This window comes from Leptinotarsa decemlineata, unplaced genomic scaffold, assembly GCF_025532065.1.
Source record: "Leptinotarsa decemlineata unplaced genomic scaffold, Ldec_3_MD MMD2_tig00026328_RagTag_RagTag, whole genome shotgun sequence".
Taxonomy (NCBI): Eukaryota; Metazoa; Arthropoda; class Insecta; order Coleoptera; family Chrysomelidae; genus Leptinotarsa; species Leptinotarsa decemlineata.
This window is the reverse complement of record NW_027412688.1, coordinates 20,666,002-20,682,457: the sequence shown is the minus strand read 5'-3', so window position 1 is coordinate 20,682,457 and position 16,456 is coordinate 20,666,002. Positions and strand designations below refer to the sequence as shown.

Sequence of the window (16,456 nt, the reverse complement as noted above, 5' to 3'; positions counted from 1 at the left end):
ATAAATGAAACATAAACACATACAATTTTAATAAAATTTGGCTCTTCACTGGTTCAGGAACAGTTTTTCAAAAAAAATCAAAAATTATGTTTCTGTTAGTGGATACTCAAATTATACTCAATTATCAGGTGGATTGTGTGCCATTTTTAGCCACACAGTACTGTGGTGGTTTTACATATGGTTGAGATACATAGTTATACCTGAGTATCAAAATCAGATTTCACAAATTACATGGTTCTTAATATTAATAAAAGCTGTTCACTGGAGCCGTGGTAGGAGTCAACGGTGAAATTCTCCTGGATGAATTTTCAGCGGGGTCCAAAACTTCCACAATTCAAAAGGGTTTCATCAAAAATCATACGAAGCGTATCCCGATGATGGTTTGTCTTTCTTTCCAAAATAATCCGTTTCAAAAACGGTTCCTCAAAAATTTGTCTCTCCTTCAATTTACATTCCTCCGAAATAACGAAAAAAACTATTTTTCCAAGAACGATCCTTCCATAAAAACTATTCTTCCAACAAAAAAATCTATCCTCTCTAAAAACTTTCTCTTGGCTAAAGTTATTTTTTATTTACCAAAAGTCGTGGGGAGGCTATGGACTTGATCTCAACGGCGTAACCCTGTTCGGGAAGCGCGTCAGGGTGATCGTCCGATGGAGTCTTGTGGGTCTAAATAAAACTTTGGAAGAAGGAAGCCAAAACCAGACAAATTCTGCCCTTCTTCCGTAACGACCACTGCTCTCCACCATCAATCAACTCACCTCCTCACCTACTGAGTGACTCGGAGTGACTAACTTCCAGTCAGAGAATTCTTCCCCTTCCCATCTCTCTACTCGTGAAGATGGTGCAAACTGCCATTGTTGACACGTTCCACGCCACTCATCCAGACTGAATGGGTAAAAATTCCAACGCGTTCAGCTACATTCGGTCAGAAACCGAGGTGTCTACACTGCCTCTTGGCATCGTTAGCCATCTAGGACCACGCCAACACGAAAACAAACGAACGAACTTGGGTCGCCCCGAAAATTGGACCACAGCTTACTTACTATACAGCTAAAACACTCTCTTGGCGGGAACGGTTTGCGTCGATCCCCTCGCGCAGGCTTTATGCCCCGCCTCTTAGGGGAAAAGACGTCTATGGCGTGCAGTCGGGAGATCAGTATTACTTATTATACGTTTAGCCGTCATAGGCGGGTGTATAATTTTGTGCATTTTGTTTGTGATTCTTTTGAACATAGTGTTTTATTTTTGAATTTTTAACTGTAGTAAAATGAGTGACAAAAAACCATCAGGACATCATCATGTTTGTGCAGTGCGAAACTGTTATATTAAAGGTTATAACTCGAAGAAGAAATTCTATCTTTTTCCTAAGGATGCGAATCGGTAAGTTCTTACATCATATTTTTTTGCATATTTAAGTAAATAAAAAGTAAACTTTTGATTATACCGTGTTGTCGTAAAATTGTTTGGGAATATATAAGATAAATTACCGTCAAAGCTGGTCAAAGCGTCAACTTCCAAAACCTTAAATATCACCCAGCTCTCGAAATAAGTACCTGCCTCTTCTTAAAATAGATCCACGTTCAAGTGGTCGAAAGATGCCCTTATATCCAAGAAAAAGTGGTATGCATTTCTTATGCGGGGACACATTATGCAGTATGTATATTTTTTCTGGGGAATTTACAGTATGCAAAAGCGTAGTGTTCTTTTAATGGGGTATTTTTTTGTTTTTTTTTTCGGGGGGTTTTTGTATGATATTTTTTCTATGGTGTTTTCCTTGTTTTCCTACATTACTATTTTTATATATATATCAACGACTATTAATTGTAATGAAGCAAATAGGAATACAGGTTGTCCCTGACAAGAATGAACTCTACAGGGATCTCGTAAACCATTAGGGCTACAAAGTTGTTTAAGTTAGGAAAAAGTTGGGCCCCACTAAACCCTGCAGTATGATTTCGAATACTTCCGAAAATATTTTGGGAAAAACCGAATATTTGATGATGACTGCGGAGGAAGAAAACGTTGGGTTAAAAAGTGGCTATGAAACGTGAAATTTATTTTGTTTTATTGTTTTAAATTATCAGAAAAAGATAATAATGAAATTGGAATTTTCGGTTTTTCCCAAATATCTTCGGTAGTAATGAGAATTTTCCAAATTTTAAAACATCATCCGGCAGGGTTCAGTGAGGCGCAACTTTTCCTAATTTGAACATCTCTTTAGCTCTAATCGTTTATGAGATCCCTGTAGAGTTCATTCTTATCTGGGACACCCTAAATAGAGGTGTTGTTTAAAAATGTTTTTATTTATTTACAGAGCCAGAATATGGGCAATGAAAGCCAATCGCGAGGACCTGTTCGGAAAACTAATCGACTTACATCGAAGTTACTCGATATGTGAAATCCATTTTGAAGAGAGGATGTTCACTAGTCACTTTCATATACGATTAGTAACCACTGCAATTCCTACCCTATTCCCGTCTCTCGAGGGTACTTCCAGAACTGATCATTCGTATAGTGCACCGCCCTTGCAACTTCCTGCAAAAATACTACTTCTAGATGACAATGTTATAGTTCCAGGCGGGGTTCCACCTCCACTATTTGATTCAGGTATTAAAAATAGTTTCTTAATTTAAAATAAAGCTTAATGTTTTGTATACAAGGCGAAACGAAGGGTGAACCAAAAACAACTGTACAGTGCTTTCATTTTAATTGTCCCACTATTAAAAGACTAAAACCTTTTGATTTTTTAACCTTTTAAAATGAGCTAAAAATCGCATGATATCTGTACATGTCAAGTTTTGTTAAAGTTTTTGTTCCGCCCTGTATAAAAAAATCTACGAAATAAATTGTTCCTTGCTTAAGAGTACATATTCCCCTAAGTTGTTTTTTATTTGTTAAATAAAATGTATTTTTGCAGCTAACCAGACAAATGTAGTTGAAACCGAACTAAAAACCGAGGTTCAACATGAAATCGCCGTGAGTCCAATCACAGTTACTCCTCCTTTGACATCTCCAAATTCTAGCCAAACGTCAGCCAATTTATCCTTCGATACCCCAAGGAAGGTTAAATACAGACAGCACATCAAGTCCATAACTGCCGAAAACAAATATTTACGAGAAAGAGTTCAGGTACTTGAGAGTCAAAAAATTAATGACTTAGACAATATATCTTTGGAGGAATATATGTCCCTAACATTCAAATTTTGCAATCCAGACACTGCAAAATGTGTTAATATGCAAGTATCACAGGCGAATAAACATCCAAAGGGTAGACGTTATAGCAAAGAGTTAAAAATTGAATGTCTGTCAATATATTTTGCTGGTCCCCGAGTGTATAAAAAATACTTGATGGCTAAATATAGCCTTCCCTCGCCTAACAGTTTGCTAAAAGAAATCAGAGCAGTTAGGATAGGACCAGGGTTAGATAATCCCGAGTTCTTCATTTTATTAAAAAAAAAGATTGACAGTTTTCAGGCCCAAAGCAAATATTGCTTATTGTGCTTCGATGAAATGTCCATAAAAGCCAATTTATTTTATGAGCGTAATCAAGATTATATCATTGGGCTAGCAATGGGTGATACAGGGGAGAAAATTTTCAAACCAACTTTAACTGCCAGTGTATTTATGGTCAGAGGAATTTATTCCGAATGGAAACAGCCAATAGCATATTTTTTATGTAATACTTCTTGTCCTGCTAACCTATTACATAACCTATTAAATGAAGCTGTGCAAAAATTAAAAAATGTGGGATTAAATGTTTGTGCAGTTACTTGTGATATGGGTTCCAACAATATCAAATTGTCAAATATTTTAAAAATATCTCCAGAAAATACTGGTTTTTATTTAGAAAACCAGTATCTCTTTTTCATCTTTGATGTGTCACATATTATAGAAGCTATGAGAAATATGTTGATGGCATATGACTTCTATGTTAATGGTAAAAAAATTTCGTGGCAATATATTAAAGACTTCTATGAGTTAGATAAAAAATTACCTGTTGAAGCAGCACCTAAATTAACCGATTCTCATATTTATCCCACTAGTTTCCAAAAAATGAAGGTAAAACTTGCCACCCAAGTATTTAGTTACTCAGTTCATGTAGGTATGAGTTTTTATATTAGATTTGGTTCCCTTCCTGCAGAAGCAGAAATGCAAAATTGTAAGTACTCTGTCGAACATTAAAATTCAGACGCGAAAATCTTAATTATTTTGCTAGCTGAGAAAGGATCTTAATAATGACCTAGCATTCAAGAAGAATAGCTAAAGCTAAATCCTTAGGAACAACATTATTGCACAATCAACGACTTTCATAAATCACTCTTCTTTTCGTAAAGTTACAGATAACAACTCTAATATCGTAATTATTCTGACCATAATTTTATAAATCGCTCCTTGTCGGCCCACACCAGATCTTTTAATCTATAACAACGAAATTTTATTATTTTCCAAATCAGTTTGAGTAATGTATTTTTTAATAATCCTTATTAACTCCAAATACAAACCTAGTTTTATCGTAATATTAAAATTAAGATTCAAAAAATCATAATCCGATCCTGTCAGGCAGAAATTAAAAATTTTACTTAAATAAATAATCATTTTAATCAGGCCCTGACTTTTCCCCTCTGTGCGACAGAGAAAGCAATACTTCTGTCTCGCTTACTCGTAGACTGCGACTTCAAAGGTGCCGCCGAGAATGTTTCAGCTGTATAGTAAGTAAGCTGTGATTGGACATCTGATCTAAGAGACTTGTCCGAATTGATGGTAGGCAAGCAACTATACTACCATAGGTCTCTACAGAAAAACTTCTAGAATTAACAAAGTAAAGTAGCGAAAATTTAATTGCTACAAACTAATACATAGACAATCAAAATAAAGTGCTATTTGAGTGCTCACTAGATAATCATAGTAAACCTAGATTCTATAATGGCTATGGGGCTCATGGACCTGAAAACCACCATGTCTGATGTACTGAGTCTTTATGGTATTTTCTCAATATAATGGGGGCATTAGAAAAAAGTGCTGATTAGGTGCTCACTAGATATTTATAGTAAACCTTGATTCCATAATACCTATGCGGCTTCTGGACCCGATAACCACCATGACTGATGTACTGAGTTTTCATGGTATTTTCTCACTACCATGAGTCTAGGTTAGAATCTAGGTTTACTATGAATATCTAGTGAGCACTCAATTAGCACTCAATTTTGATTGTCTATGTATGAGTTCACGAGCATTCCAAGACTTTATTGTATATTGGTAATTTTTTTCTCAATTCAAGTATCCCGAATTTTTTTTTTCGCTTATTCACGGTCGTTTTCATCTTAATTTCTTGCGCCTATTACCACGCTCAGTTTATAACTGATTGAGCATTCGTCCTCGTTTTCGAGAGACCAGATCCTTAGATATGTTGTTTAGCGAAATTGGAAGCTTCTGTTTATTAATTGGAAAATTTTACGATCCTAACCGTTTAGCACTTAATTAGCACCTTATGTGTTTCCTTAACATTCATTATTTCATTATTATTTTCATTGCGTTGCTAGCATCACATACTGCTAGTAACGCAACTTTGAGTATTGAGTTGCGGTGAAAGTTACAGAGCATAATTTTTGACTTCGGTACCTAAAAAGCACCTAAAAAGTACCTAATTTTGTCATTTTGTAAATGCGATTTTCGTACTTTGCTTCGCTGGCGTTACAGAGCTTTCTGGCGATCGTGATCAGAATAATGAGATAAACTTATGAAATTATTGTATTGTCACCGATTCTTCATAAGTGTGAAAAGTTTTTGAAAAATCCGTCCGTTTAAAGTTAGTCAAAATCGAGTGCAAAGAAGTCGGTTACAAGCAAACATAAGAGTGAAAAGCTAATAAAAGCGTGTTGATTGAAAAAGGAAATCAGCCTCTACTATTTCTGTATATATTCGAATATATTGACATACTCAAAATTGGTAACTTGTTACCAATCAATTATTTCGAAAGAAAAAAAACAAAGCTTCATGGACAACCCTCTAGAGATGTCTTTTCAGAAATCACAAGGTCCAGGTTTTCAGAAATTACTAGTCCAAGTTTATTGGAGTCAAAAACTGGCTTGAAGCTGCATCAATTTTTCTCTGCTAACGTGTGAATTCGTGAATTCAATATATATTCTCACGTCGAATTGAGATTTGTCAGCTCAATTCAAAATAGTCAATTTTGAATGTGGAAGTTAGGTTTTCAAAGAAAAAACGTATATTCATGAAAATTCATTGTTACAGAGCCCTGAAGAAGAATTCAATAAAATTCGAAACGTCGGCAAGAAAACTATTAAACTATTGTTTTTTTTAGAAAAAATGTATCATATTCTCCAACCAACCTTTATCAGAAAAATTATTGGATACCTGAACTATTCAACTGAGAAACATAATCTTCAAAAAGTTTATTTACTGCAGTTGAACTGGAAACCTCCGAAAATAAATTTAAACATAAAATTGCTATTTATTGCACCAATAACATTTAGTGTCATCCCAGATGAAGTTTACGAAACTCTCGAAGGAATTTCTGGCGATAGTGCTGAGTATTTCTTGAAAATTGTTGTCCAATACTACTGTCGGCACGTGAGCCAGTTTTGGTTTCAAAGAATACGTTTTTTTGCCATTTGCAGCAAGCAACTCATCGGCTTTTCCGGATTTTAAACAGTTTTGTATGTCATCCCAACTGATATTGTTATCTTCTGCACACTGAAAAAAAAAATAATGATAACAAGGTATATTGAATATTGCGATTCAAGTACTGTTGAGGAGTGAATTAACTCATGACAAAAAATGAAAACCAAGATTCTGCAACTCTTCCTTCTACATCCTATTATGTTCATCATTCTGCTGATAGTAACTGCCAGGATGGATAATGTTGACTGAGGTGAAATACGAACACTAGACAGTCTCAGGGTTGAAGCAAAATTTGAAATGCAGGATATAGTACGCCCATAAAGTAACGCATAACTTAATCATTACCGGAATTAACTCTATTTTTGAAAATTTCTGAAACAGATCGATTGTTGAATTTGATTTACTATCACTCTCAAGGATAGTTCCTTGTCCCTATACTAATTTGTAGATTTGTAGATTTTGATGACAGTATAGCTGGTTATTATTGCAAGACGTAAAGGAGGATCCAATACAACTGTTGGTGTGATTTTATTTGTTCACGTTATTCACAAACAAGTGAGTCTTGTAACCCTGTTGAGTTTGTTTCTTCTTTGAACAACAAAGACGCATATCTTATCATGGTTGTAAGGACTATAGGGTATAGCCAGAATATATCCTGTCCAGTTCAGATGGCTTTCCACAAGTATGTCTGCCTTGTGTAACTTCCACCTCCATATTCCATTTTAATATGTCGAGATTTAGTATCACTCCCTGATATTTAACCTTCTCTGATAGTTGCATCTCTTCACTTGGTAGCTGTAGAGGTCGATTTTCCTTATCTTGATGGTCTTGATGAGTGCTACTACAGTCATTTTGAATGAGTTTATATAGAACTCATTGTTCTTTGTGTATTTTGTCATTAAATTCGAATCCTGCTGCACGCGGATTCATGAGGGGAAAATGGTGATAAATACCCACCCCACAAACTCAATATTCAATACTGAAACCTCCGATGTGAAATCAATCCGAAAGGAGGAGTGTTTCGAAACACAAGAACTGCACACTCTTATTGACGAGTGTTTCACCAATCAAGTTGACGTCATCAGGAGATGAATTATACTGTTTCTTCATTCTCAAACTAGTCTATATATCTAACAAGATGAACTTTCAGAGACACATCAAAGATTTCAAAATAGGGTTTTTGTCAATATTCACAGTTCTTATGCCATACTTTGCTATTTCCAGACTTTCGAAAGCATTGAACATCTATGGTAGTTCACCATTCTCCTAACCTAGCTCAGCCCAATCTAACATTAGTTGAAGTGACCAAACAGTTTTGGAGGTTACTTTTACGTTCAACTTCTCAAAAATTCCTTCTTTTTCCTTAGTTTATTTAGGTTTATACGGAAGGACAATCAACTTTGAAACAACGTATTTTTGAAAATTTCTACAACTTTTTGTTGTGGACAAAGATGTGATTTATCTGCTATTTCTCTGAAAGTTCTGGTATTTTTTCTATAGTCATCAATTTCTGCACCATGGTTACTTCCAGTCACCAAGACATTTCTGAACAGTAGCTCGTTTTTTTCGGATGTCATCGGCATGTCATTAGCCTCATTAGCCTCGTGTCCTGGGTAAGCAATGTTAATAATTCCCCTAGCCACCTAGGGAGCATCATTGCTATTCGCAATCCGTCAGCCATATAATGTTGCAGAATTATCCCAGCTTCAACTAGGTAAATTCTCTTGAGAAAAATATCTGATCCAAGCTGGAATCGAACTCACGACCTTCTGGTCGTGACTCGGGCGCACTACTAACGGGCTCGCTGTTGTTTACAATTTACTATACAGTGAGGACGTGAAAAGTCCTCCCCCCCTTAACTTTTGAACAGAACAAACTATCGAAGTCTAGTAGAATTCAGGTAAAATGTTACTACTTTTACTACTCTTTGTCATAAGAATGACTGTTATCACGTGGCCTAGTGTCAAGAGACCACCATCAACTTTTTTTTGTTTTGAATGCTTGCGAGTATCTATCCAACACTGCTGTATTCGTGAAAATCGGCCGAGCCGTTTCAAACTGACAAGCGAGCGTTTGAATTTTTTTTCAAATATGTTGAAAATAAATTAAACACCTAAATAACTTTCAATTGCAACAAAATTCACAGTAACAATTTCAACTATTTTAACAAGTGCTCGAAATGTTCACCGTTCACTTCTTGACAGAAAAAAAGTCTGTTTTGGAATTCATTTGGAACGTTAGAAAATGTTTCCGGGGTAATACTGTAACACACATCTGTTATTCGATCCATAAGTTCCTGGTGTGACTATGGCTGCGTGACGCATACCTTAGATTCTATGTACCCCCACAGAAAAAAGTCCATGGGTGTCATATCGGGTGACCTAGTTGACCATTCAATGTGGCCACTTTGGCTTATCCACCGTCCCGAAAAAATCTCGTTAAGCCATTTCCGGACAGGTCTGTAGTAGTGACAGGGTGCATCATCTTGTTGAAAGGTGACATCCATGGTAAATTCATTTGGTTTTTGCCCCAACTACTTCTTGAATACTGTGATGAATTCGATTTAGAAGTATATTCGAATACAGTTGCCTAGTTACATTTTCTGCCATAAATATTGGACCTATGATATGGTGACCCAAAATACTAGCCAATACGTTGATCTCTGGAGTTTCAGTATGACACTCTCGAAAAACGTGCGGATTTATGTCTGACCAATAACACACAGTCTGTCTATTTACTGTTCCATTTTGAAAAAACGTACTTTCATCAATAAAACAAAAAGAGTTAATGTAACCGGGATTTTGGGTTATGCGGTCAGACATGACCTCAGAAACTATCCGGATCGTATTCTGTTAATTGATGCAGTATTTTTATTTTAAATGAGTGAAATTTATGTTTTCAAAGATATTTTTGCACAGTGGTCGTAAATACGCCACAATCCGTGGCTACCGTTTTTGTTGTTTGTTACGGATTATTAACAACAGCTGTCAGAAAGTCGATTTGATGTTTTTATGAAACTTCTAGCTTCAGCGTGAATTGAAATTGCTTCGGTTTTTCTTCAATAGGATGGGGACGAGTCATTTGAAAATTATAAAGAGAAGCTGAAACCTATGAAAACTGTTTGAAGTATCGATATGATTTACATCAATATCAGACTGACATTGAAATGAATCGCTATTTGGAGTCTCCAGCAAAGTAACTAATGTGTAGAAAACTGTATAAAAACCACATTTTAAAATACCAATAATATGCGCACCTGTTTTACCACAAAAAAAAAAACATGTTTTAACCAGAATCAGTAACGGAGTTGAAATCTGTTGAAATTAATAGTTGAAATAATTCGTTTGTTAAATATTTGAAGCGAATTTCAATCGCTTGTCAGAATGAAGCAGCTTCGCTGATTTTCACAATCACAGCTATGTTGGATAGAGAATCAAAAGGCCTTCAAAACCAGCAGCCACGTGATCTCCATTTACATTAAAAAAAAGTTGATGGTGCCCTGTAGACACTAGGCCACGTGACCACAATATTTTTATACCAAAGTTATTGGGGGAGGACTTTTTACGTCTTCAGTGTATAAACCCAATGTTCAGGGAGTTGGAACAAAGTCCTTTACATAAGATTTCTTGTGTCAAAATTCGTGAATACATCAGCCCCACTCAGTGGGAACTAATAAAACGCCTCTATCGCTTACAATTCAAATCTGCTTATGAACAGATTTGTGTTGGAAGAGGAGAGTGGGTTTTTCATTGTCGTGCCTTCATGCTGCCTTCAGGAACAGTTGTCAAACTGAAATCAATTCTGTTTCTTACATATTTTCGTTAGTGGTATGTGCTCTTCGATCACTTCTCCATGGAGACGATCAACCCTTAGAAGATTCCTTAAATATTCAATGGTTTTTCGTATAGGAAAACTTGGAAACGAAGATACATCAAATGCTACTGAAATCCTTTCATCTCGCAATAATGAATTCACGGTTGGGCGGCTCAAACGTAAAAATTTTGACACTTTTCGAGAATAATTTTTACTCCTGAAATCATCTTCAGCAATGGATTTCTTGGTGATTCATTATAGGGACCGATTCCGAGTGAATCAAATGAACTTTAAATGTTCAAGCCAGTCTCGATATACCTACAGAGTAGGTTGAATGGACTGACGCATATCATAAAACAACTACCCCCTGGCTAATACCACGAAGGGCGTTGGATTATATCTGACAAGCGTCAGTGTAGGAATTTTCTGCATATGCAATTGGCAATACAACTGAAAGAGTCGACCTTCAATTTTGGAACGGGCTCCCTTGCAGACCGATTTTGGGCTCATTAGCCCCTCGTCAGTGCAAGACGCCTGTCGGATATAATCCCATGCCCTTCGTGGTATTAGCCAGGTAAGTAGTTGTTTTCTGATAAGCGTAAGTCCATTCAACCTACTGTGTAGGTATATCGAGACTGGCTTGAACGTTTAAAGTTAATTTCTTTAGATTTAGATAATTATATACAGAAGACCAGTAACTCATCAACAATATCGACATATAATTTTTGAATACTTTGAATTCAAAATAATTACTGTTCATGATGAATTTATTCACAGACTCAAATCATTCTTTGATTTCGAAACTATAGGAAGATATTGAAATATTCAAATGTTCCTTATATTCTCTTGATAGTAAAAAATAATTCACTGAGACAGATGGTTAATAAATTGGTTTATAGTTTCGGAACATGTTTAACAAGAAATATTCAATTATATGACATGCTATTTATTACCTTTTTCGAAAATTCGTCAGCAGTAGCATCCGGAGATGCCATCGAACACATTACGAATCTTATTCCTTGATCTCCTTGGGCCAAATCTAGAGCACAAGAATGTACCTTACTTCCGTAACACTCAGCCGGCCCATGTTGACATGTGAAACTCAATTTTCCATCTTCCTCCGTGATCTAAAATATATTCCATATGAATTGAATAACAATAATTACGGTTTTTGTAAAGTAAAACATTTTGCGTCTAATATTGAAAAAAAAAATATCGAATGTTGTACTGTTCATTTTGAATACAAAATTCATTTAGATTGATCTTGAATCGCCTTTTGAGCATAAATGACAAAGCTGATTTGTCTTTTTTATTTTGTATTATCTTAATAGCAACGGTGTGATCTGTTTATTCAGTTTGTAAAACGTGTACTATTCCATTTTACCACTTTTAATTTTATATTGTTTGCGAGAGAATCTGACCACAAAAGAAACCTTTTTGCCTATTTTCAATTGTAGATTGTAACATACCAATTATTTAAAATTTCTATTTTCACAGATCCGGAATTTCTCTGAGCAGACTACAGTTTATTTATGTTACGGTTGAGTATACAAGTTGATGTCAACAAGTGCTCATCTTCTTTCGTTCAGTCATAGAGTTGTTTTTCATAGTGATCAACGTAAAGTGAGAAGTCAGGTACAGACAGAGGTATTTATTTTCAGTAATGTCATACTTAGAATCGGTGTGTATGTCTGAAGGGACTAACGGATGTAACAGGTGGTTACATTGCCAGAACTTCAAACCGATTCAAAATATTACTTTGTTTCATATGGATTTGAATCGATTTGAGAACTTTGTTGACATCAAGTTCCTTTTTAAATTTTCAGAAACCAATTACTATGAAACAAGAACACTTCATCTCAACCAGCAAAAAGAGATCAAATTTATAGTCATTCTTATAACATAATTCGGAAATAATGGGATCATAACCAAACACACAACTGATATAACCTGATTGTCAAAAGAACTGCTATTGATAAGTCAGAAAATTCAAATGTTATTTTTTTGACAGGATACAGATCTACCCATCTTTCATGGTTTTCACTTCAAACAAGCAAAATATCGTACTCATGAAACTAGGTATAGAAGAAAAGGAACAATTACTCTTCATTTCAGTTCAGAGTTAATGTATCTGGGCCTGAATGGTATTCTTTTCTGTTGAAAAAACGTGTGATTCAGATCTCCACAGAATGTTGATTCGGTATCTGCTACTGATTTTTTACGAACCATTCATGCAGGAACTGTTTCATTGAAACAGTTCCTGCATGACATATTCCTCACGTTGGTGGCAGATATTGACGACAATCATTCCTATTACCAACTGATATATCAGACAGACAATATAGCTTTTCGTAGTACTACCATAGCCAGCAGTAGCTCAATAATACATAAACCCAGAGGAATGAGGTTTCATGCAAAATTTCATAAATCATGTACTTTAGATGAAGACAGTGGACGATGTATTTGTAGAAAAGAGTTCATTGTATGATTAATTTGACAACTGACATCATAACCAAGGCAAGAAAAACCTGAAAGGATCCCCACTTTTCAACAATAAGACAGAATACTAATGATTGTTCATCAAAAAAGGATCCTTCTTATCCATTCAAGTAACATAAACTGACATCAACACGTAAATTGAGCTGAAATTGGAGGAACTGAAAATCACAAAAAGTTGCATTTGATTCTGTCCGTCACTTTATAATGTGCATTGAAACCCGGTATAGAAAAAAATATTTTCGTCAACAATTATTTTCTAATAGGAGGTTCTTCCGTCCATCATCCTTTCCTCCTTATTTAACACTTTTCACTTCAATAATCAACATTTTTCTTATGAAAAACTTTACTTCAGGAATATGGACTGCATCAGTCGTACCAACCATATCATTAACCTTAAAAACGTAAAATACAGTGATATGTAACCAAAAAGCAGCTCCGTAAATTTTTAATATTTTTATAAGAAAAATATTGATTATTGAAGTGAAAAGTGTTAAAGAAGGAGGAATAAGGTGTAAAGGTGACCTAGTGAATAAATGCTTGTGTTTTTAAATAGTTTATTTAATGAAAAAGAAGGCTGAAAAGTTGCCCTTTTCTGAACTTTGAAGGGCCATAACTTTTTAAATAAGGGAGAGCGCCGCTTTTTTCGTAATCTACGCATCAAAATACGTAAGTACAGTCAAAAATTTTTTCAAAATCGCCGGGTGTCCAGATAACGAAAATTTACCGATTGACATATAATATGACAAGAATAACACGTTTTTCATTGAAATTAATGTTTCAACGTACTACAAAAAGATTTTCTTGCTTCTGAGTATTCTAAATAATTTTAACACAAACTAGAATCGACTTTCAAGGAACTAAAATTGAACCACCCAATTTCCAAATTTTTAAAATAAATTTTACCTGAATTCATCGAATGAACTTTCACTTTGAAGTAATTCTGCCATTTTCTTCCTATTTTTTTGGTGAATCGCCGATCTGGAGCGCTTATAAACAAATATTCAATTTTCAGGAGAGTATAATCTATCAACTGGGATTAATAATCTTGAAGATCAAATAACGTTGAAGCAACCATTTTTGAAAATTGTTCAAAAATAGAAAAACGACTTCATACTCATAATACTCATACCTCTTTCGCCCCACTTCAAAAATGAATACTTCGTTTATTGATAAAACACTTTGTTGTGAGATTTTCACTAAACAATTTTACAAAAACGCAACACGTGTTTCGCCACACAATGGCTTTTTCAGGCGTGTCTCTACTGTAAACAGTAAAGTGTTTTTTGAATACGTTAGCAATGAATTTCAATCAAAAATTGGCCAATTCCATTATATAAATACTTCAAAAAATGAGTAGGCATACTTGGAGACTGGCTTTGTGATTGCGTTTGGGGTTGCGTTCATAAACTTACCTGAGGCGAGTATGCACAATGTAGCAGTGAATGATCACATGATTGAGAAACAGTTGCTAAGTAATACTCTGAGTACCCCTAAATACGTGTATGAAAGATTCAGAGAACTCTGAGTGAATTCAGTTACACAGCCTAGCTAGTCCAAATAACACACTCTTTTCTGTGTTTCTGCTCATTGATCTTCTTTCAATAATGTTCGTTGATTTGTATACATTAGTGAAGATGAGCGAGTGTAAACATTACGTCATTCTATTGTACCGTGGGGCATTATAGTGATCCAAAAAAATGTTCATTAAATATAAAATGAAATGTCTTCCCCCTTCCCGCCACGTCTGTATATCTGTCTGGCTGTCTCTGCTGAATGGATTTTCATACGGTTTCCACCACTGAATGGTGTGATCTAAGAGAAAGGTTTACGTGTATGATTTATAAGTGTTTCATGTGAATTCATTGATATATGACATCATCATGCATGAGGAGTTGAGTCGGATGTGCATCAGTGGTGGTTCAGTGCACCAATTTCAAAGTTTCAAATAATAACTTTCATTGAAAACGCAGACTGAACCTTTTGAGATGAAACAAAACAATCCATTGCATATTGGTTCTTCTTTGTATGTGTATAGAAAAGTTCTGTATGGACACATTATATTGCCCTTTTACATCATACAATTCAAACTGATATTTTGGCAGTTATTAAAATTTGAATTATCGGGTGATAAAATAGATTCAAATTCAAGAAAAGTCCTGTATGGACACATTATATTGCCCTTTTACATCATACAATTCAAACTGATATTTTGGCAGTTATTAAAATTTGAATTATCGGGTGACAAAATAAATTCAAACGGTCTCACAAATAGATGTGATATACGTGATGAAAAAGATTGTGATTGTGTTGCTTTGGTTTATATAGTGGATGACTTTCAACATTTAAGTCGCATTTTTGTTTTCTGGTGTCGGATACAATCGATGGTTGTGAACATTTTCTTGACTGAGTGAATTTTGTCGAAGGTTATTATTATTAGTTCAATTGTGGGCTATATTATGATTATAGAAAAATCATTATGATATAGTGAACAAGTGTTTACTCACATTTGCCTTTCCAAAAGGTACCAAGTCGAGGTTCATGATGGATTCAAGTTCGTCGTAAGATGGATTGAACTGTTCTTTGAAAAACTGTACGGAAAATGGGCAGAGGCCCTCATAGTATACCGATACGTTCACAGTGTTTGCCTGAAACAACGAAATGTTAAAAACTGCGTCTAATTAAAAAAAACCTGGCTTTTAAGCAGATGTTAAAAATCCATTTTCATCCTGGTTCAATGAAAATCCACAGTCGCAAAATATTCCATCACAAGAAAGCAGCAGATCAACCATGATTGAAAATATAATCAAATTGAACAAATTGTTGACTGTATCCAAAAATTTTCAAATATTTTTTTTCCAGTCCAGCCCACTACTTCCAAAACATATATTCCTCTGTTGTTTATAGCTGAGTTGAAATGTGCCCCCATATAAACGACACCACTCAAAAATTAAGAGCCAGCAGTAACCAAGAAGTTATTTCTTGACGTTCGATTTCTAACATATAATCTACTTTAGGCTAAAGTCAATACACGACCACATACATTTCTGAATTGTATATTACAATCAAGCCTAACTCACATTCGGAAATATTATTCACGAAATGACAATGATATTTCAAAACTACTCACATAATTTCCAGTAACAAACAATGCTGACAAAGTAAATAGAAACCACAACATATTTAAACGCCCCAAATTATTCTGAAGTATAAAAAAGAAAGTCAAATAACAGATCTGATGATGCAATTGTACAACAATTACCTCAGGGTTGAACTGTGCCTCAGGTACTAGATATTTTATAGCTCCGTCTGGCCAATGAAACGATTCGGAGATAATCTTTCCACGCAAGCATTTCAGAATATATTGAAGTATATCAGATAAAATATGGAAATAATACAAATCATCTCGAAATTACTTCAGAGACGAATAACAACATTACCTTATTTGATCATACTAGTCTAATACACAAATTGAAATTCGTGTTGAATATCTTCATCAAAT

At 34.9% G+C, this 16,456-nt stretch overlaps 2 protein-coding genes across 2 annotated transcripts; one reads left to right on the top strand and one right to left on the bottom strand.

Annotated features, from left to right (window-relative positions):
- The first annotated feature begins 2,145 nt into the window (after positions 1-2,145).
- Positions 2,146-6,382, top strand: LOC141485623 (uncharacterized). The gene is made up of 3 exons (XM_074182655.1): positions 2,146-2,610; positions 2,921-4,062; positions 6,326-6,382. The coding sequence occupies exons 1-3, from the start codon at positions 2,298-2,300 to the stop codon at positions 6,380-6,382; spliced, it is 1,512 nt and encodes a 503-aa protein (XP_074038756.1). The 5' UTR covers positions 2,146-2,297.
- Positions 6,383-6,401: 19 nt separating this feature from the next.
- LOC111513337 (GILT-like protein 1) lies at positions 6,402-16,242 on the bottom strand. The gene is made up of 4 exons (XM_023169538.2): positions 16,085-16,242; positions 15,462-15,602; positions 11,412-11,585; positions 6,402-6,717 (listed from the first exon to the last, which is right to left on the bottom strand). The coding sequence occupies exons 1-4, from the start codon at positions 16,133-16,135 to the stop codon at positions 6,472-6,474; spliced, it is 612 nt and encodes a 203-aa protein (XP_023025306.1). The 5' UTR covers positions 16,136-16,242; the 3' UTR covers positions 6,402-6,471.
- Positions 16,243-16,456: the final 214 nt, after the last annotated feature.